Here is a 21734-nt window from a genome sequence, read left to right as displayed (position 1 = left end):
AACAAGTTGTGGTATATGAATGTACTAGAATACTATTGTGCTATAAGAAAAATGATCAGCAGGCAGATTTCAGAAAAACCTGGAAAGACTCATATGAACTGATGTTGAATGAAGTTGAGAAGAACCAGGAGAACATTGTACACAGTAACAACAACATTGTGCAATCACTGACTTTTTTAGACTTAGCTCTTATGAGCAATGCAATGATCCAAGACAATTCCAAAAAACTCGTGATGGAAAATGCTAACTACATCCAAAAAGAGAACTATGGAGTCTGAATGAAGACCAAAGCACACTATTTCCATTATTTTTGTTGTTTTTACTTTCTCGTGGTTTTTCCTTTTTGTTCTAATTCTTCTTCCACAACATGACTAATGTGGAGATATGTTTAACATGACTGTACATGTATAACCTATATCAGATTGTCTGATGTCTTGGGGTGGGAGGGAGAAAAATTTGGAACTCAAAATTTTACAAAAATGAATGTTGAAAAATACTTAGAAAAAAATTGGGTAGCAATTTGGCAGGAAGTGAATTTAAGACCCATATTTTATGCCATATACCTCAGTGACTTTTAGCTGGATGTTAGACTTTAAAAACTTTAAACTTTAAACACTTTAAAAAAAAACTATTTAAAAGAAAATGAAACAATGTACTTTTCAGACAGAGTTACAGATTTTTTAAGTAGGCCATTTAATCTCAATTCATTGCCCCCCCCCCCAAAATCTTCACCCCAAAAGCCTCCAATGAGAGAAAACTCATTGGCTCCCAATGTAGCTAGATAACTCTTATTATTAGGATGGGGCAGTTAGGTGGCACTGCAGTGGATAGAGGGCCAGGCCTGGAGTCAGGAAGTCCTAACTTCAAATCTGGCCTCAGAAAGTTCGTAGCTGTGTGATCCTGAGCAAGCTACTTAACCCTGATTGCCTCACTTTCCTTGTTTGTAAAATGAGCCAGAGAAGGAAATAGCAAACCACTCCAGGATTTCTGCCAAGCAAACCTCAAATGGGGTCACAAAGTTTTGGACACAACTGAAATGGCTAAAAAACAAAAAATTATTTGGATTACAGATCCACATTATGAGAGATTTAGGAGGGACCTAAGAAGCTATCTAGGCAACCCACACATGAAAAGAATTCCTAGTAGAGCCTACCCAACAAATGGTTGTTCAGTCTCTGCTTGAAGACCTCCAAAAAAAGAGAAGTCACCATCTCTCTAGGAAGCCCATTGTACTTTTGGATAGCATTGTTAGGAAGCTTTTCCTGATACCTTCCATCCATTTTGCCTGGCCTTGCCCTCTTGGGTCAAGTGGAACAAGCCTAACCCTGCCTTCCACCAAACTGTCCTCCAAACATTTGACTCCAGTGATTCTGTCCTCCATGAGTCTTCTTTTTTCTAGGTTAAATATGTTCTTTCAACCAATAACTTGAAGTTTTTCTTAAATTTGCCCCTCTGCAACTTCCACCCACTGTTCTTGCTTCTCCCTTCTTGGGCCAAGTGGGCCAAGTGTAGTCCTTTCATCACATGACAATGCTACCATCTCCATCTCTGGCTAAACATGCCTTATTCTTTCAACTACTTCTCGTGTGGCCTGAATTTGAGGTCCTTCATCCTCCTCCATCATCTGGATACTTGCCAGCTTGGGGCAGCTAGGTGGTGCAGTGGATACAGCACCAGTGCAGGAGTCAGGAGGACCTGAGTTCAAATCTCATCTCAGACACTTGACATTCACTAACTGTGTGACCTTGGGCAAGTCACTTAACTCCAATTGCCTCATCCTGGGTCATCTCCAGTCATCCTGATGAATATCTGGTCACTAGATTCAGATGGCTCTGGAGGAGAAGTGAGGCTGGTGACCTGCATAGTCCTCCCTCACTCAAAACAAAGTCAAGTGCAAGTCATGTCATTATTTCTCTGATGGCATGGTCTTTGGCAATGAAGGATAAACACACTTGCCAGCTTATAAATGACCACTACGGAATCAGAACATAATATAGCATAACAGATGTGGTTGAACCAGGGCAAAGGACAGTGGGACTCTCATCTACTAATTCCTGGAAGTTCATCCCCGACCAATGCAGTCCCAGAACCCGTTAGCTTTTGAAACTGTTGACTTGACTTGAATTTATTTTTTTCTTTTTTATTTCTTTTTTATTCATTTTATTTATTTTTAATGCTCTACAATCAGTACCATAAAACATAGATTTTCTTCCCGTACCTCCTCCCACCTCCCCCCTCCCTCCCCAAGATGGCATACAATTCTATATAGGATCTACACATACATTTCTATTGAATACGTTTTCATTATAGTCAAGCTGTGCAGAAGAACTAAAATAAATGGGAGAAATCATATAACAAACCATAATATAATACACACACACACACACACACACACACACACATACACACACACACAAATGATCTGCTACATTCTGCGAATGAATTACATAGTTCTTTATCTGAATGTGGAAGGCATTTTGCCTTAGAAGACCATTGAGAATTTTCTTTTGATGTCCTTGAATTGCTATGAAGATCCAAGTCTACCAGAAAAAACTCTTGCACACTGTGGTCGTTGCTGTGCACAAAGTTATCCTGGTTCTGCTCCTTTCACTCAGCATCAGGTCATATAAGTCTTTCCAGGCCTCTCTGAAGTCTTCTTGTTCATCATTTCTTATAGCGCAATAGTATTCCATTACATTCATATATCATAATTTATTCAGCCATTCCCCAACTGATGGGCATCCCCTTGACTTCCAGTTTTTGGCCACTACAAAGAGTGCTGCTATAAATATTTTTGTACATGTGGGACCCTTTCCCATTTTCATGATCTCTTGGGGATACAGTCCTAGAAGCGATATTGCTGGGTCAAAGGGTATGCACATTTTTGTAGCCCTTTGGGCATAGTTCCAAATTGCTCTCCAGAATGGTTGGATGAGCTCACAGCTCCACAAAGAATGAATTAGTGTTCCAACTCTCCCACATCCTCTCCAACATTTATCATTTTCCTGTTCTGTCATGTTTGCCAATCTAATAGGTGTGATGTGGTACCTCAGAGTTGTTTTGATTTGCATCTCTCTAATCAATAGGGATTTAGGGCATTTTTTCATATGATTATAGATATCTTTAATTTCTTCCTCTGAAAATTGCCTGTTCATATCCTTTGACCATTTATCAATTGGGGAACTGACTTGAATTTATAAGGCACTAAAACCCTCAGATCTTGTCCCAGCAAATGACTATCTCAGTACACTTATTCCAGATTGTATTTGTGAGGTGGATTTTCAGATTGCCAATGTGAACTTTAACTTATCCTATTCAATTTCTTCCAATCATATTCAGCCCGTAGCTCTAGCCTGTCAAGATCTTTTTGTACCAAAATTCTATCATCCAGTATATTAGCTCTCCCAATTTTATGTCTTCTGTAAATATGCTTAGCATACCATCTATATGATTTTATCTGAGACATTTATAATAATGTTATGCACAGGACAGCATCAAGCAGAGATCCCTGTGACACTCTACTGAGGATTTATGCTGGCTTCTATTCGGTCTCTTCACAGTTGTGACTTGGCACAGTGGATAGAGCGCTGGACCTGGAGTCAGGAAGACCTAAGTTCATATCTGGCCTCAGACACTTACTAGTTGTGTGACCTTGAGCAAGTCACTTAACCTCTGCCTCAATTTCCTCAACTGTAAAATTGGAATAATAACCTCCCTCCCAAGGTTGATGTGAGGATCAAATGAAATCATATTTGTAGACCACTTAGCACAGTGCTGGGCATGTAGTAGAGGCTTAAAAAATGTTTGTTTGTTTTTAAAGTGTGAACCCACCACATCCTTGGTTAGGCAGAAAACACTGATTCTGTCAGATAAAATAACAGAAAGGTGGGACAACTAGGAGAAGGAGAAAGATGTGGTGGCGTAGCTAGCATTAACTGTAGTAGAAGAGGCTTACAGCCTTACTCTTGGTCAGGTCTCTCTCTCCCAGTGAAGTTTCTACAGAGCAGTAGCCCAGCTGTGCCCTGACACCCACCAATAGAATAACTTGAAAAGCCTGAATACCATGCTGGGGAAAATAATACAAGAAAACTTCCCAGAAGTTTCAAACTCACTGAAACAAATGGAACAGAATGTTCTCAAAACAAAGGCACTTGAGCTGCAAACCAATACAACATGTCCTGTGAGCTGAGCATAATCATCAATAAAAAAGATGGGCCTTCAAAAAGAGAGAAGTATTTGAGGCATTCCACCCAAAACAGAGGAGAGCAGAATACTCTAAGCAAGGGCAAGAAAAGAAAAGTGCATAAGTACAATCACGAAAAGAATAGTGAAATAAAATTTTCTTCTATTTATAGGTTATTGCTAAAAAGAAATAGAAAGGAAGGAAGAAAAGAGGAGTGAGGGAGAAAGGGAGGAAAGAAAGGAGAAAAAGAGAGAGAAGAAGAAAGGAGAAGAGAGGAAAGAGAGGAGAGGAGAGAGAGATTGGATTGAAGAGTAAAAGAAAGTACAAAGAGGCAGCATCAAAGGACATAAAGACTGAATATTTCAAGGGACAAGAATTGGAAACAAAGTAGATGTCCAATGATTGTTGCCATTCAGTCATTTCAGTCATGTCCAACTCTTTGTGATCCCATTTGGGGATTTTGTGGAAAAGAGTAGTTTCCCATTTTCTTCTCCAGTGAATCCATTTTGTTAAGCAATCAGAGATCAAGCGACTTGCCCAGGATCACACGGTTAGGCAATGTCTGAGGTTGAATTTGAACTCAGGTCTTCCTGACTCCACGTCTAGTGCTCTATCCACTGTGCCACCGGCTCCCTCTTGTTCAGCCCATTGTGGGTACATGGTTATCAAGGCTAAATGAGTTAATGGAATTCATTCCAGGTAGGCTGTATCCCGAGTTGCCCTGGAACATTACAGGGATTCCAAGAACAGAATGATTCGCTGCTTGGGCCTTTGGAAGTGATGTGGCAAAAATGTCCTAATGTCCTGGCTTTTCTTGCCATGTGACCCAGGACTTTGGGGCAATTTAGAATGGTGAGATAAATGGCAGAAAGAAGACAGGGGGCTGCATCTGTTAAGAAGAGACTTCCAACTGGCTGCCCCCCTTGGCTGTAGCTTTCCAGGGGAGATCGAATTTCAGTGAGAGGGGGAGAAGGGTGATCCTTCTTTACTTTGACAGTAGGGGCTCCCTATGTAGACCATGCACTCCACTAGCTGGGCTTCTACATGGAATTTCTGGCTGCTTGTGTCTCTCTTCTATGTTTCCCTCCTTTTGCATTGAGCTTGTGAGCATGAAAAGGTCCTGAAAGGCCAACAGGCTCTGGTGAGAAGCTGCAGGTTTGCCCTGGGCAACTGTGCTTGTGGTAGCAGCAACAACAGCAGGAGTAATAGGCTGGTGCCAAGAGAAGAGTCAGTATCAGAGAGAGAGGGGCCACTGGCAAGACGATCATGCTTGGCATTTAACCAGATATGAAAAATGGCTAATTGACAACATGGCCTGAACTGTTCAGATCCCACCAAGGGCTGGATAATTAGCCCCCACTGAGTATACTATGAAGAAGTCATTAGATTCTGTTCTAATCATTATGTGATACATACTGTATTTCTTTTATGTCTATCATTCTCTTTTCTAAATGTGAATAAAGCTATGTTTTTATATGAGTGCCTTTTTTTACACCCCCTCCCCAAAATCTCTTTTGGGGGAAATGAAGACTAGAGCCAATGGGAATGACTATAATTAGCAACTTTATTCAGGAAGCTAAGATGGGGGTGATGAATCAATGAATGTGAGAACTGGGGAGCCTATATTCCCTCCTGGAAAAGTTAAGCTTACACCAGAGCCAAATCTTGGGCAAACCATTAAAGCAAATTTTTAAACAAAATAGGGATTAGGGCAGGTGATCAACTCTTGTGGCCTCAATAGAGTGGTGCATTGTTAGCCACTGTGCTAGATGTAGGGGATGCTAATTTGGAATTGTTGGCTGGGGTAGGGGTAGGGGGCTTCACATTTACCTATGGGAGATGGTCTCCATCCTGGACAATTGATATCAGATCTATTTTTCAGGGATCTACTAAGAGAAAAATCAGAATTTTTTTTCTATTTTGTCTCAGATTCTAATCAAATAATCTGCTTTCTAGTGTGTTTTCTTTCAAAATCAAATTTCTTTCTGTTAGCCTTTGCTTGTGTGAAGGCTTTTATTTTATTTTCTTGTTATACTTATCTACTTTGTATTAGGCCTATCGTGTAACTACATTTGTTGTTAATTTTGCTTACTTTTCTATTAATTATGTTATTCTATTAGTTATGTGTACCTAGTTTAGCTGCTTTATTTTGATATTTAGCAGAGTTACTGATGTTATTGTTTTAAATTGTTTGTTTTTATTGATACGCATGTAGTGATGGGCTATGCGTATGTATTGTGTCCTGCATGTAATTTAGAGCTGTGGTCACTGAATCAACTTGACAAGTGATGCTTTGTGTTGTGCTATGTCCAGTGCATGTATTAGCTATGTATATCTGCTGAGTATGGCAACCTAGTACCTGTTCTGGGGTCATTCCCCCAATGGGCACTCATACGTACCCTTCATAGTTCCCATAGGGTACGGTTATTACTTTTACCCTCAAAGTTCTAAGGGTAACCCTGAGGAGCTGAGGTTTCTAGTATTGTCAGTCATGAGCGCCCAGTGATATACTCTCCATTAACAGCTAGGTAGGAGATACCAATTCGCTTTTAGGAAAGGTATAGCAAGAATAATTGGTATATTTTCCTCCAAACAGTGGGTGTACTCTTCTCTTGCCTAGAAAAAAATGAGCTCAAACTTAAAGGATAATGACAGTGAGTCATACATGTAGAGAATGTTATGGCAAAAATGTCCCAACTTGTAGTCCTAGAGGTCCTTTTCTCCCTTCATAGAGTCCTCATTAAGTATTCTTTTGGTATAGCTCCCTACTATTGGTGCAGCCCAGATGGATTTGGAGCAATAGTATCTTTATTGAGTCCATAGCTAGCACTTCTCTTTGCTATGAGTGGTGCCACTCTCTGAAGCTTTTGTTATTCTCAGGTAACTCTTCCCAAATCTATCTGTAAATATTTTCGCTGTCAACAGTCATTATTGCTCTGGGGGCCACTGGGCTCTGCCATTAAATCCTGTCACCAGAGGAACCTCTAAAGGAACTTTGGATCTCTGAGACCCAAGGTTGCTGCCTGGACACACCCACTGTGGAGTACTTATTCACCTAGCATCAGGAAAGAATAAGCACAAAGAGTCAGAGGTGGTCATGTGCTCACCATTGTCATTGACCAAGAAGGGGTATACACTAAGCACCTACCCTTCTCCTCACCTGGCTCTCAGATCAGTTCAAAGCAGTCTAGCTTCCTTGAAGCCACAAAAAGAATGAGAGATGGACAGATGGTACCTTTTGTATTCACTCAATTCCAGTTGTGCAACTTCTGAGTTATCATTTCTGACTCCATAGTGAATTAGAAGATTTTTTGTCATCACATAGTACTGACCCTTGAGAATCTCATGGTCAGAAATTGGGTCCCCAGAGTTTCCATGTGGTTAGATTAGAAGCAGGCAGATAATATCTGCAAATGCTTTAAAGACTGCCCTCTACCTCCCAGATAATGTGTTCACCCTATTACATGTGAGCATAAGGGAATGTTACTACACTATGAGAAGTGATGAATATAGCAAAGCATGAGATGACACATAAAAAGAAGCAAACAGAAACAACAAAAAACAACATACAAAATGACTACAAAAATGTAAGGGGCAGCTAGGTGGTGCTGCAGTGAATAAAGCACTGGACCTGGAGTCAGGAAGACTCATCCTCCTGAGTTCAAACCTGGTCTCAGATACTTTCTAGCTGTGTGACTGACCCTGAGCAAGTCACTTAAACTTGTTTGCCTAAGTTGTCTCATATGTAAAATGAGCTGAAGAAGGAAATGGCAAACCATTTCAGTATCTCTGCCCAGAAAATCCCAAATGGGGGTCATGAAGAGTCAGACATGAATGAACAACAAAAACAACAATGCAAATGAAAAGAACAACAGAATAATTGAAACTGAATGCTGAAATTATAATAACCAGGCTTGGCTCCAAATATGAGACATGAGAGGGCAGGGGAGGGGGTGGGGTGGAACTATGGGTATAGAATACCATATATAGTGCCAGAAGTTTTCAATATGTTGGTTTGTTTTGCTGAACTCTTTTTTCCTTCTTTTTTATGCTTTCTCATAAGGAGAGACTCTCTGAGGGAACTGGGGAGGGATACATTGGGAAATGTAGGTGATGTAAAAATAAAAGATAATAATTTTTTAAAAAGATGTGAGACCTTTAAAGAGAAGTAAAAGGGTAGAAAGAGCTGAGCTAATCCTGTAAATTAAATCCCCAGCACCCCTATTAAGTGAATCGATATCTTCTGTGGGAAGGAAAACACAGTGGTAAACTGGATGAACTGAGAAGAGACAACAGATAGAGGGGAGCAGGAGTTGTATACTCTCCTAGACCAGAAGTGAACAAAGAAAGGATGGAAATTTGTTGCTGTCATTTGTCCTTCATTCTTGAAAATGACCAATGACCTCAAGGGTCATATCTTGACTTGTGTGTGAATTGGATTTAAGTGAGGCAGAGTTGCACAAAATCATCAGCTTCACTCTTTTCCTGAGTCATTGAACTCCAGTGGCAAGACAAAAGTGCAGATGATCAGTGATGACCTGGGATTCAGTGGATGACCTTGGCGTCTTTGATGTCTTACCAAGCTCTGAGTCCTCCATAGAATTTTTGTAGAGCACCAATGACATCAGGGTGTAATGTCTTGACTTGTGCATGAATTGGATTTGAGTGAAGCAGTGTTGCAAAAAGTTGTTAGCTTCACGCTCTTCCAGAGTCATCTAAATCCATTAGTAAGACACAAGTCAAGATGAATGGTGGTGGCCTGGGATGCAGTGTAATAACAGGATCAGTCATTTGGTTATTCTCTTAATAGAAATGTGTATGGGGAAGAAGGGCTAAGGGAAAATAGGATTAATAAAACCAGTGGAGAGACCAAGATGGGGAATTTAGAAGGTGAGTCTCATGCCTGAAGGGAAAATGAAATTGTGTCATTAAAGAATATATCTATGGCAGGGAGGTTTTGTCTGGGGGGAATCTTCACATCAAGAGACATCTCTGGGAAAGGCTTGTATATGCCAGGACTACATCCATCCCAGGGGAGGGGACCTCTGAGTCCCCAAGAACAGGTTGTGTCCAGAGGCTGTGGGCAGAGTTACTAAGGTGTTGTGAGACAATTATTTCTCTGATTATGAACTGAATTCTCTCTGACCTAGGCAGAGTGTATGGAAGCAAACTATTTATGGAAGTATAAGCCTTGATGGGAATGAAGCAGTTTAGAACCATACTACAGCATCCTTAGTGAGAGTCCTCATTAGAGTGATTCTACCTCACTGTAGGGGACTTTGAGGCTTCAGCAGATGACACAATGGAGCCAGCATGTGGCAATTCTAGTGCATGTATTCAGTGCTACCAGGAATGATATCATAGGTTTTTCACCACAGCTGGCCAGGTAGCCAGGGCTACCCATTGTTTTGTACTCTGGCATTTCAGATGATGAAAAGCATGTAGAGGCACACATCCTCTTAGCTAAAATACCATTCTATGTCACCTAGCTATGGACTCAGTTTGGTCAGAAGCAAGCAATGGAATAGAGTCCAAGTTCGTTGTCAATTATTGATAGAATTGATAAAATTCAGAGGATTTTGGGAAGATGGCAGACTAGGTCAGAAAATTCCAAGCTCTCCTGATTTCCTTCAAAAACAAGACAAAAATAGCTCCTCATGGTCAACATAGAGCAACAAAAATAAACAAGAATCAGGGCAGAACAGTGGTCCTCCTAGGACACCAGAGAAGATCTGAAAAAAGATCCCAGAACAGATGTTCAGCCCAAGTGAAGTATAAACACCTCCAGGCTAGCTCCACTGAAACAGCAAGTGGTGAGCCCTAGGGGCAACTGGGTTGGAAGGTAGCCTCGACCTAAGTCACAAGAATTTTCACCTTCCAGACAGTGTGGGGAGTCTGGCCTCTGAGCAGGGGAAGATTGAGGGAGTCTCTGTTGACAAGGGACACCAGGCCCAGATGTGCTACCGTGAGTGCAGAAGCAGTAGGGTGGGGATGCTGCTGGCTGTAGGCACTTACAGGAAAGTCAAGTTCTTGGTTGGGGGAAAACTGAAGGTCACAGCCACTGAAGGGTTCTCAGGGAGCAAGAGCATCTCTAGCATAGTGTGCCGGGCAGCAGGGAGAACCCTGGCTGTAGCTTGGAGGGGGAAAGAAGTGCAGAGGCTGAGGTCAGGACAAATCTCAAAAAATAACAGTAAGAAGGACCTGAGACAAGAGGCACCATTCCCCACATCCAAGGATTAGAGGTGATTATAATAAGCTGCTAAAGATTAAAAAAAATGAGCAGGCAAAGGAGAAAGAATCCAACCATAGATAGTTGGGAATCGAGAAGACTGGGGTTCATCTTCAGAGGAGGATACCGAAACAAAAAAAACCTCTCCTTCCCCAAAGAGTAACATCAAATGATCACCTGTCCAAAAAGAATTCATAGAAGAACTAAAAAAAAATTTCAAAAATCAAATAGAAGAGATTGAGGAAAATTTTTTTTAAAACGTAAGAACAATCCAAGAAAAACAAGAAGGCTATGAAAAGAAAGTCAACTAACTTAAGGAAGAAAATGACTCCTTGAAAATTAGAATTGGACAAGGGGAAGCCAGTGAAGTTATAAAAGAGGAAGAAATAAAAATAACAAAATATAAACAATGAAAAAAATAGAAGAGAATGTGAAACATAAGGAAAACAACTAATCTGGAGAATAGATCAAGAAGAGAAAACATACGAATAATCAGACTGCCTGAAAGCTGTGATCAAAAAAAGAATCTTGATACAATAATACAAGAAATAATTAAAGAAAATTGTCCTGAAGTGTTAGAACAAGAGGGGAAAATAGAGATAGAAAAAAGTCCACTGGTCACTACCTGAAAGAGATCCCCAGAAGAAAACCTATAGGAATATCACAGCCAAATTCCAAAAACCCCAATGCATAGCAGAGGACAAAAGACAGCATACAAGGAAGCAAAGAAAAGCTGGACAGCTTTGAAAATAATGTGTATTATTTATTATATAGGTTTTCTTGAAATGGAAATTTAGTGCTTTATGTTGAATCATCTCATGTTCTGCTGTCTACATGGCAATGCATTTTTTTCCTTTTTTTTATTTTGCATTTAAGTTTAAAATAAATTCAAATATAATGAAAACAAAAAGAAAGTGATAGAGTTCTGCTAAGGAATCTCGGCATCCATGCAACACGCAAGAGAGGAATGATGGAAAGCCAGCCCTAACCTAGTCATTGAAAGACTGGACAATTTGCCTGTCTACAAAACAACCCCAAAGAATTGTTGGAGCCACACAAAACCAGTACATCATAGCCACCCATTGCTTGCTTAGTTAGTGGGATTCCCAGGTGAACGGGAAGAAAGGAGCAATGAATAATAAACCAATGGGACCCTGAGAAGAGTCTTTTAGTATATAAACCATAAAGTAATAAGCAACTATATTTCAAAGAACACTACTAACTCAACATACAAACAAAAAGGATTAGAATAAACTAAATAAAAATATTTCTTCTGCTTAGGAAAGGCGATTCCCCAAATGGGATCGTCCTTGTGGTTTCCATGTGTAGTAAGTGATGCATTCTGCAAGGGCTTGGCCTGTCACTTAGCCTCACTTACATAGCTAGAGCTTCACACACTAGAAGTACCTCTGACACAGAAATATACAAGCACACACACACACAAACATACGTATATAGAGGATGTCACAGAACACTCATACACTTATACAAAGGCATATATAGAAATATGCATACATACAATAGAGGAGGTCACAGAACACTCACACACTAATACAGAGGCATACACAGAAATATGCACACACACACAAACACTAACACACTAATACAAAGGTTTACACAGAAATATGTAAGCACAAACACACACACACGCAAAAGTGAAATACGTCACCAGTCACCCAAGTCAGGGGCATTTTGTATTTGTCTTTGATTTGTGGATTGTCATGGCCAAAGAATTTCTGAATAAGTAGCCAGCTTCCTACTGGTAATAACCCCACTACACTCAGCTCTGAAAGCAGTTGTCGATATTTGAGTCAAAGTCCTTCTAGTATTAAAGAGCTACCTGGAGCCTGTCCTGCTAGCAGAGCTTTCAAGAACCCAAGATCATCTCCATGCCAGTTGGCATCGACATGATTCTGAGACATTAGAGTAGGACTGTGGAGGCCCAATGAAGCATTTAAAAAGAATAAGGTTCCTGAAGAACAGGAGAGGTGCTGCAGGGCTGAAAAAGAGCAAATATTCCACTTTTCAAGAAAAAGAAAGAGAACAGAAATTGCCAACTACTAGCCAAAGGGCTTGACAAAATTCCTGCAAAATCTGAGAATACGTCATTAAAAGGATAATTAGTATACACTTCAAAAAGGAAGTAGTAATCACAAAGAAGCAGACTATATAAATAGTCACAGTAGCAAAAAAATTAGAAAGAAAATAGATTCTTGTTGAATGAGTGAACAGATTACCGTGTAAGGATGTTACTGTCATTTCTCATAACATAGTAAATTTGGGAAGATTTCCATGAACTGATAAACAAAATGACATTAGCAGAATCAGGAGAACAATTTTCACAATAACCACAATAATGCAAAGGAAAACAATACTGAAAAAATCTTATCACTCTAATCAGTGACCAATTGTGACTTCAATTGACAGTAAAATATAACTCCCTCCTCTGAGCAAAAAGATGGGGACTACAGGTACAGAATGAGTCATGTGTTCCAGACATGGTCAATATGTGGATTTGTTTTTCTTAAGTATGCCTCTTTGTACTGTTGGAGGGTATTAATGTGTAGGGGTAGGGACAAGAGGATGTTATTTGGAAGTTATTTTAAAAACCCCAAAAGCATCAATACAAAAAAATGGGAAGAACTCATGACAGACTAATTTCACTTCTGTTTTCTGACAGAATTACTAGATCAGAGAATGCTACCACTATAGGTTACTTAAATTTTAGACAAAGTCTCTCAAACAATTCTTGTGGACAAGATGGAAAGAGGTGGGCTGGATGATGGTATAGTCAGGCATATTCAGAAAAGGGTGAGTGATTGGAGTTTGACATAGCTTGTAAGGAGGAGAGAGTCCCAGGGATCTGGGCTTGGTCCTGAGCTGTTTAACATTTTATCCATGACTTAGATCAAGGCTCATTAAGTTTGCAGATGAAGCAAAGTTATGAGAGAGCAATAACACTGGATGACAGAATCAGGATCTAAAAAGATATCAGCAGTATAGAATATTAGATTGAATTGAATATGACAAATTTAATAGGAATAAGTGTAAAATCTTAGATTCAGGTTCAAAAAATAATCAAGTGAAGACTAGTAGCCCATCTATTTGGGTGTGGTTTAGTCTAGATGGCCACTGAAGGCCCTTCCAACTCTGAGGTCCTGGGATTCTGGGATAGTATACTCAAATTATAGCTTCCATTTTTTTTTGAGAGGTGAATAAATTTCTCTTAAACACTGAATCTAAGGACATCAAGTGAATTGTTAAAACCCTTACTTGGCTCATCACTTAATTTCTTTGGGCGCCGTGTTTTATTTCTTTTAGTTTCTGAGCCTATGGAACCCTGACTAAAGTCAGATGAAAGGATTAGCTATTGATTCTGAAGACTGACCTTCTCTGAGGACTGCCCAGGGTAGCTGCATTCATATCTGTTGATCTCATGATTAAGCTCTTCTTTCCAGGTCTTCTCTGTGAGTGAGTGGACATAGAGTTCTCCAACCTGGGGAAAGAATACACCAACTCAGATGGGGAATGGAGAGTGTGAGGGGTGCATGGCTCAGGAATCTATTTCTGCCCTCCCCCACCCCTCCTCACCTTCCCATTCTTCAATCATTCTTACCTGGAATAGATCTGATTCCCAGGTATCATAGTCCGGAGCAACTGAGTTTAGCTCTGAAGAGGAGAGAAAGACAGCAGTCTACACTTTGGGATGTTCATGGTATTCCCTGAGAACACTATTTCAGAAGTGAGAGCTCCCTGAGGGACTGGAATGGGATGGGAAGAGAGGCATTTCAGATGAAACAATTTAATCTATCTCTTTTCACCTTTTTAGATGGCCCAAGATCATGTGATCTTCTTTAGAAGATACAAGGAAGGATCCATTTCTATCCCCCAAATAGTGTAATCTCCCTTTATTAAAGTGTACAAGTGAGAGAGAACAGAGAAATCTGGAATTTGCACAGATAAGTGGTGATGAGCTGTGATAAGTCAGACTGGGAGGGACTAGAGCTGCAGTGACCTCACAAATCCACCAGTGGGCAGGGCAGGGGATTGGTCTGCACAAGATTGCGGCAGTACAGGTCCACAATTCTACTTCATATTTCCTATTTGCTTCTAGAAGTCAGGTGCTCTTTTTCATCATAATAATCCTTCAGACACTTGAAGACATCTTAGAAGGGATACTGTGGGTTATAGAATGAGTAGGCCTTTGGTTTTAACAAGCTCGAATGAAGAGCTGAATCTAGTAAGAATACAGTTAATGGGGACAGATGTAAAGTCCTATACATGGGTCAAAAAATCAATTTCACTAGTACAAGCTTGTGTGCAAAATATCTTGGGGACTTAGAGGATGAATCTGAATGTGATATGGAAGCATAAAAAGCTAATTAATGTATTCCTTGGATTTGTTACGAGAAGCACAATATCCAGAATGAAGGAATTGATAGTCTCCCTGTACTCTGTCTAGGTAAAAGTAGTTAATTTGGAGTACATGTTCTGAGAGAAAATGTGACTTGAAATAGTAGATAAAAAACTGGTCTCAAGGTAAAAAAAAAACCACAAAAGCCTGGGTTCATGTCCTGTCTCTGACACATACTGGCTGTGCAATGCTGGGCAAGTCACTTTATCTCTCAGTATCCCCAGGAGACTCCCTAAGACTATATGTTGTAGAGAAGGTACAAATCTGCACTGGGAGAAGGAGTTTTCTCATGTATGAATTTCCTTACTCCTATCTGGACAGTACATCTTAGGAAAGACTTTGGAACATTTTAAAGTGTACTCAGAAGCCTACCAGAGTGATGAGGGCATTGCATACTATGTTACAAAAGGAGTAACAATTGGGGATATCGACTGAAATAGAGACTCAAAAAGCCATCTTCAAGTATCTGATGGGCCTCCATGTGGAGGAAGGATGAGACGTTCTGTTTGGCCCCAGACAGCAGAACCAGGAGAAATGGGCCTGGCCAGGGTCAGGGGAGAGAAAGGGGGTTGAGTAGGAGGGGTATAGGAGAATGAGGGAGTTGTAGAGAGTTACATTTAGGTTCTGTATATGGAGAAACTTCTTTTCAGGTCTATCCCCAGAGTAGAATGGGCTTCCTTGGGAGGTTATGAGTTTCTCATCACTAAAGATTTTCAGGAGAGATTGAATGACCATTTGCTGTGGAAATTCCCGTTCAGGAATCCTTGTTCAGGTGGACTAGATGGCCCCTGGGATATCTTACAACTCTGACGCTCCAAAGTTTTGAATATAGAAGTGTGGCTTACTGTTATTTCTTGTCTTCATTACCCTTCCTAAGATGTTTCTTTGATTGCTGTCTTCTTTATCAGAACCCCAAGAGGGAAAGCCAATGAGCATCATATTCTGATTACTTTCTGCATCAGAAGAGATCAGAGAAAGCTCCAATGAGGGTAGGCAATATTTGGGTGCACACAACAGAGCTAACAACTGGTTTTTCAAATGAGGACACTCATGGGAAAGGAAGCAGCACCCTGGAGAGATCCCACAATGGGTACTATGCAGCGAAATGCTCGAGCCAGCTCACACCAACTTCTGAGAGTCAACTATTAACTTTTCAGTATGCACATTTACATCTCTGAAATATACAAACACTACAATTCAGGGCTTGTTTTGTTGATACTCTAAACTTAAGAAACTGATGGGAAAAGTGACAACAATGCAGATTAAACTTAAAGTGTCATCATGCTTTTAGGAGAGTCAATTGCTAATTATTTCTGAACATACCATTGGTACTACTGATGGTAAATTCGACACGTTTTTATCATATGCTTTTCAAAGGTGAAGATAGGGGCTTTGGACACCATAACTGGTGAAGGTTGGGGATGGAGGTGAGGCATTGGGAGAGAAGGGCCTGGAAGGGGAATAAATGCTGTATTACAGATGATCAGGGCTATAACCACTATACAGCATATTATATGGGGTTAGGCAAAGGGTCAGGAAGAAACAAAAACAAAGGGCATTCTAACAGTTAGCAGAGCAAGGTAAAGGGCTCCTCAAAGAAAATCCCTCTTATCTTTCACTTGGGTGACTTTGAATAAATCATCTCCCCTTCCTGGCCTCAGTTTCTTCATCTCTGAAATGATGGAGCTGAGCTTGATAACCTCTAAGTTACTTTGATCTCTGACATTCTGTGTTCTAAGTTCTATTCTAGATATACATGCTGTGATCTTATAAGGTATTTCTCTTCTATTGGGCTTAGTTTCCCCCTCTGTAAAATTGGACTAGGTGACCTCTAAAGTTTCTCCTAGTTCTAACACTCAAGGATTCTATGAATCTCTTCTCAAATTGCCACACAAATTCAAATGATGCCAAATTGATGAGTGGACCTTTTGATGGGCTGAGACTTTCGGGGAAATAGGCTGCTTTGGGAGCACAGAATGGATACTGACATTTCTATACATTCCACTCCCCATTCATTTCTTTTTTAAAATTTAATTATTTTGTAATTATTTTGTTTTCAGTTTTCTACAATCACTTCCATATATCTTAGATTTTCTCCCCCTCCCTCCCCACTCCCTCCTCGAGATGGAGTGCAATCTTATATAGGTTCTATACATACATTCTTATTCAATACATTTTCACTTTAATCACGTTACATAGTAGAATTAAAATGAATGGGAGAAACCATAAAACAAAACAAAACATAACATAACACAAGAGAAAATGGTCTGCTTCATTTTACAATCCAATTCCATACTTCTTTCTCTGGATGTTGAAGGTTTTGCCTCAAGAGTCCATAGGAATTTTTTAGGGTCTTGCATTGCTGTGAAGGACTAAGTCTACCAGAAAAATTCTTTGCACATTGTGGTTGTTGCTGTGTACAAAGTTATCCTGATTCTGCTCCTTTCACTCAGTATCAGTTCATACAAGTCCTTCCAGGCCTCTCTGAAGTCCTCCTGTTCATTATTTCTTATAGCACAATAGTACTCCTTTACATTCATATACCACAACTTGTTCAGCCATTCCCCAATTGATGGGCATCCCCTTGATTGCCAGTTTCTGGCCACCACAAAGAGAGCTGCTATAAATATTTTTGTATATGTAGGACCCTTTCCCATTTTATGATCTCTTGGGGATACAGTCCTAGAAGTGGTATTGCTGGGTCAAAGGGTATGCACATTTCTGTAGCCCTTTGGGCATAGTTCCAAATTGCTCTCCAGAATTGTTGGATCAGCTCACAGCTCCAGCAACAATGAATTAGTGTTCCAACTCTCCCACATCTTCTCCAACATTTATCATCTTCCTGTTTTGTCATGTTTGCCAATGTGATAGGTGTGATGTGGTACCTCAGAGTTGTTTTGATTTGCATCTCTCTAATCAATAGTGATTTAGAGCATTTTTTTATATGACTAGATAGCTTTAATTTCTCCCTCTGAAAACTCTCTGCTCATATCCTTTGACCATTTATCAGCTGGGGAATGACTTCTATCCTTGTAAATTTGACTCGATTCTCTCTATATTTTAGAAAGGAGGTTTTTATCACAGACACTAGTTGCAAAAATTCTTTCCCAGTTTTCTGCTTCCCTCCTAATCTTGGTTGCATTGGGTTTGTTTGTGCAAAAACTTTTCAATTTAATAAAATCAAAATTATCCATTTTGCACTTCATAATGTTCTCTCTTTTGTTTGGTCAAAAATTTCTCCATTCTCCATAAATCTGACAAATATACTATTCCTTGCTCCCCTATTTTGTTTATAGTATCAGTCTTTATACCGAGATCATGTATCTATTTGGACTTTATTCTTGTGTACATTGTCAGGCATTGGTCTATGCCTAGTTTCCACCACACTGTTATCCAGTTTTTCCAGCAGTTTGTTGAACAGTGAGTTCTTATCCCAGAAGCTGGGGTCCTTGGGTTTATCAAACAGTAGATTGCTATATTCATTGACTACTGTGTCTTGAGTACCTAATCTATTCCACTGGTCTACCTCTCTATTTCTTAGCCAGTACCAAGTGGTTTTGATGATTGATGCTTTATAATATAATTTGAGATCTGGTAGGACCAGACCACCTTCCCTAGCATTTCTTTTCATCAGTTCCCTTGATATTCCAGACCTTTCGTTCTTCCAGATGAATTTAGATATTATTTTTTCTAGCTCTAGAAAATAATTATCTGGTAGTTTGATTAGTATAGCACTGAAAAAGAAAATTAATTTAGGTAGAATTGTCATTTTTATTATATTAGCTCAGTGTACCCACGAGCAACTGATGTTTTTCCACTTACTTAGATCTGACTTTATTTGTGCGAAAAGTGTTTTGTAATTGTGTTCATATAGTCCCTGGGTTTGTTTTGGCAAGTATTTATAGTGTCTACTGTAGCTTTAACTGGAATTTCTCTTTCTATCTCTTGTTGTTGGGCTTTGTCAGATGATTATCTAATGCAGATGATTTATCTGGGTTTATTTTGTAACCTGTAACTTTGCCAAAGTTGTTTATTATTTCAAGTAGCTTTTTATTTGATTCTCTGGGATTCTGTAAGTATGTCATCATATCACTGCAAAGAGTGATAACTTAGTTTCTTCTTTGTCTATTCTAATTCCTTCAATTTCCTTTTCTTCTCTTATTGCTAATGCTAACATTTCTAGTATCATATTGAATAACAGTAGTGATAATGGACATCTTTGTTTCACGTTGATCTTATTAGAAACGCATCTATCTTATCCGTATTGCATATAATGCTTTCAGGTAGATACTGTTTATTATTTTATGAAAAGTTCCATTTATTCCTATGCTCTCCAGTGTTTTCAATAGGAATGGGTGTTATATTTTGTCAAAAACGTTTTCTGCATCTATTGAGATAATCATTTCTGTTAGTTTTGTTGTTGATATGATCAATTATGCTGATAGTTTTCCTAATATTGAACCAGCCCTGTGTTCTAGGTATAAATCCTACCTGATCATAATTATTATTCTCATGATAAGTTGATGTATTCTTTTTGCTGATATCTTATTTAAAATTTTTGCATCTATATTCATTAGAGAAATTGGTCTATAATTTTATTTTTCTGTTTTGGCTCCTCCTGTTTTAGGTATCAGAAGCATATTTGTATCATAAAAAGAATTTGATAGGACTCCTTCTTCACCAATTTCTCCATATAGTATTGGAAATACTATATAATATTGGAATTAACTGTTCTTTAAATGTTTGATAGAATTCACTTGTAAATCCATCTGGCCCTGGAGATTTTTTTCCTAGGGAGTTCACTGATGGCTTCTTCAATTTCTTTTTCTGAGATGGGGCTATTTAAGTATTCAACTTCCTCTTCTGTTAATCTGGGCAATTTATATTTTTAAAAATACTCATCCATCTCATTTAGAGTGTCAAATTAATGGGCATGCAGTTGGGCAAAGTAATTTCTAATTATTGTTTTAATTTCCTTCTCATTGGAGGTGAGTTCACCCTTTTCACCACCTCCCATTCATTTCTCTGGATGGAAGGACAAATTGCCAAAGGCCCTATGGGGTCCTTTAGCAGGCCTCAAAGCTATCAGAGTTAGAAAGGACCTTAGAAATTAAGTCCAAATCTCTTACTTTACATATGGAGAAACTGAGGTCCAGAGACTTGCCCCATATCATATACCTACAAGAAAGCAGAGCTGGCATTCCAGTACAGATGCACTGTTCATAACACTATATTTTTCATTATTTGCCTCTTTCTCCCCCCCTTTTTTCCTGCTGGTGTCACATACCCTTGGAAATGATCTTCCCCATGGCATAGAGTACACTACGATGAGGGAATTCTCCAGGCCAGAACATGTTGAGCAGCTTGGGCATGACAAACCCAGATGAATGCATCCACACCGCCACCAAGAGGTCACTGGCAGCATTCTGGTAAGCCTCCTCCAAGTCCTGGGCAGAGGGAGAGAGATCATAGGATGACTCCCAAGTCTTGAGCTTAAAGTGGTGGTGGCTGGAGGAGAGGACGGAGCCTTCCGGCCTCCTTTCAGTGGCTTCTCCTGACAGCTTTTTGGACACTGACACTCATTTATACAGTCGCAGTCATAAATCCAGGCAAACCATGGCATCATCCCTTTCTCTTTGAGTCACAACCCACCCTACAATGTCCTGTTCCAAAGTACCTGATCCAGTACCGCCCTTTCTGGTCTTCTCTCCTACTACTTCCCTTGTGTAGTCTCTGCAGCAGTCAATTGTTCTATTAATTTTTCTGCATCCAATAAAGTTCTTGACTTTTCTCACTTTGGTCTTTACTCATATTGTTCCCTCTCTCTCTTTACCTATTACATTCTGACCCATTGTTTGTAATCCAATTCAAGAAGCACCTTCTCTAAAAAACCCTTCTCTGACTCCCTCTTTGTCATAATTTCATAGATCACTTTGCCTATACTTGCTAATTTCTTCATACCGTATTATTGTGCATACTATAATACAGCACAGTATCTGAGGCACTCTGCTCTTTAACATGTGCTCCATCCCCATTCCCAGGAAAGATATTTCAGGTTCAAAGTACTGTGCAGATCTGCCTCCATGCAAAAAATCAATAGCTCACAAGCCCCTAGTGATGTATTTACTTAAATATGTTGGTCAAAGGACACATTTAGTTCAGAGTAAAGGTATTTAGTGAAATAGAACAGTAAGAAAAGTAGCAAAGGACTAGTTTCCTCATAAATCTGGGAGCACAATCTCCTGAAGGGAAAGAGAAAATACATGGAAAGGCACAAATATGTAGCCAGGGAACATGCATGGAGAACATGCATGCAGGGTAAAGAGATAGAGAAACAATTCACGACTCTGTGGGGCCACCAATTATAGTGATATTACGTTGTTCTCAGTGGGCCTGTTTCTCGTTGGTTATGATATACAATCTCTTTTTGGTTCTTGGGTATAGTATGCAACCTCTTCCTGGCTTGTAGTCTCTATCAGACCATGCTTCTCATTTGCTTCATGTTCTCTTGTATCCATTGGTCTCATGGATACCAAGCTTTTCTCTGTTTCAAGATTCTGGTCTTCATCACTGCATGGCACCTGCTGGCCATTTTATCTCCTATCTACTAGGATATGGTGACTATAAAGACTCCCCCTCATAAGAACAGGTTTACAGCTCTTTAGTTACAGATAAGGCTGTCAGCCACCACACTCAGCTAAGGGTCAAAAGGCAAATATTGCTTTTTGAAAGACTGTCTTTTCAACTTTCTGTGTATTGGAATGAATTACAATCCTTAGTTCTAGATGACTCTCTCACTTAGGGTAAGAAATTCCCAAGACCATCTCCATTTTCACTCATAAATGAATTGAATCCAGAATAAAAGCTAAGTAAAGCAGACAAGTTCATTGTCTTCCACCTGTACTTAT

At 39.6% G+C, this 21734-nt stretch overlaps 1 protein-coding gene across 2 annotated transcripts in view; it reads right to left on the bottom strand.

The window, feature by feature from the left end:
• LOC140515181 (maestro heat-like repeat family member 5) overlaps window positions 1-21734 on the bottom strand; it is a 127020-nt gene that overhangs the window by 66190 nt on the left and 39096 nt on the right. For both annotated transcript variants that reach the window (XM_072625733.1, XM_072625732.1), the window contains exons 5-8: window positions 20114-20273; window positions 15672-15779; window positions 14029-14081; window positions 13801-13908 (exon numbers count right to left, since the gene is read on the bottom strand). In XM_072625733.1, the coding sequence (XP_072481834.1) occupies window positions 13801-13908; window positions 14029-14081; window positions 15672-15779; window positions 20114-20273 (429 nt within the window). The remainder of the gene's footprint in view (window positions 1-13800; window positions 13909-14028; window positions 14082-15671; window positions 15780-20113; window positions 20274-21734) is intronic.

This window comes from Notamacropus eugenii, chromosome X, assembly GCF_028372415.1.
Source record: "Notamacropus eugenii isolate mMacEug1 chromosome X, mMacEug1.pri_v2, whole genome shotgun sequence".
In the NCBI taxonomy this organism is placed as follows: domain Eukaryota; kingdom Metazoa; phylum Chordata; class Mammalia; order Diprotodontia; family Macropodidae; genus Notamacropus; species Notamacropus eugenii.
The sequence above is the reverse complement of the archived record's forward strand: the minus strand, read 5'-3'. Positions and strand labels throughout refer to the sequence as shown.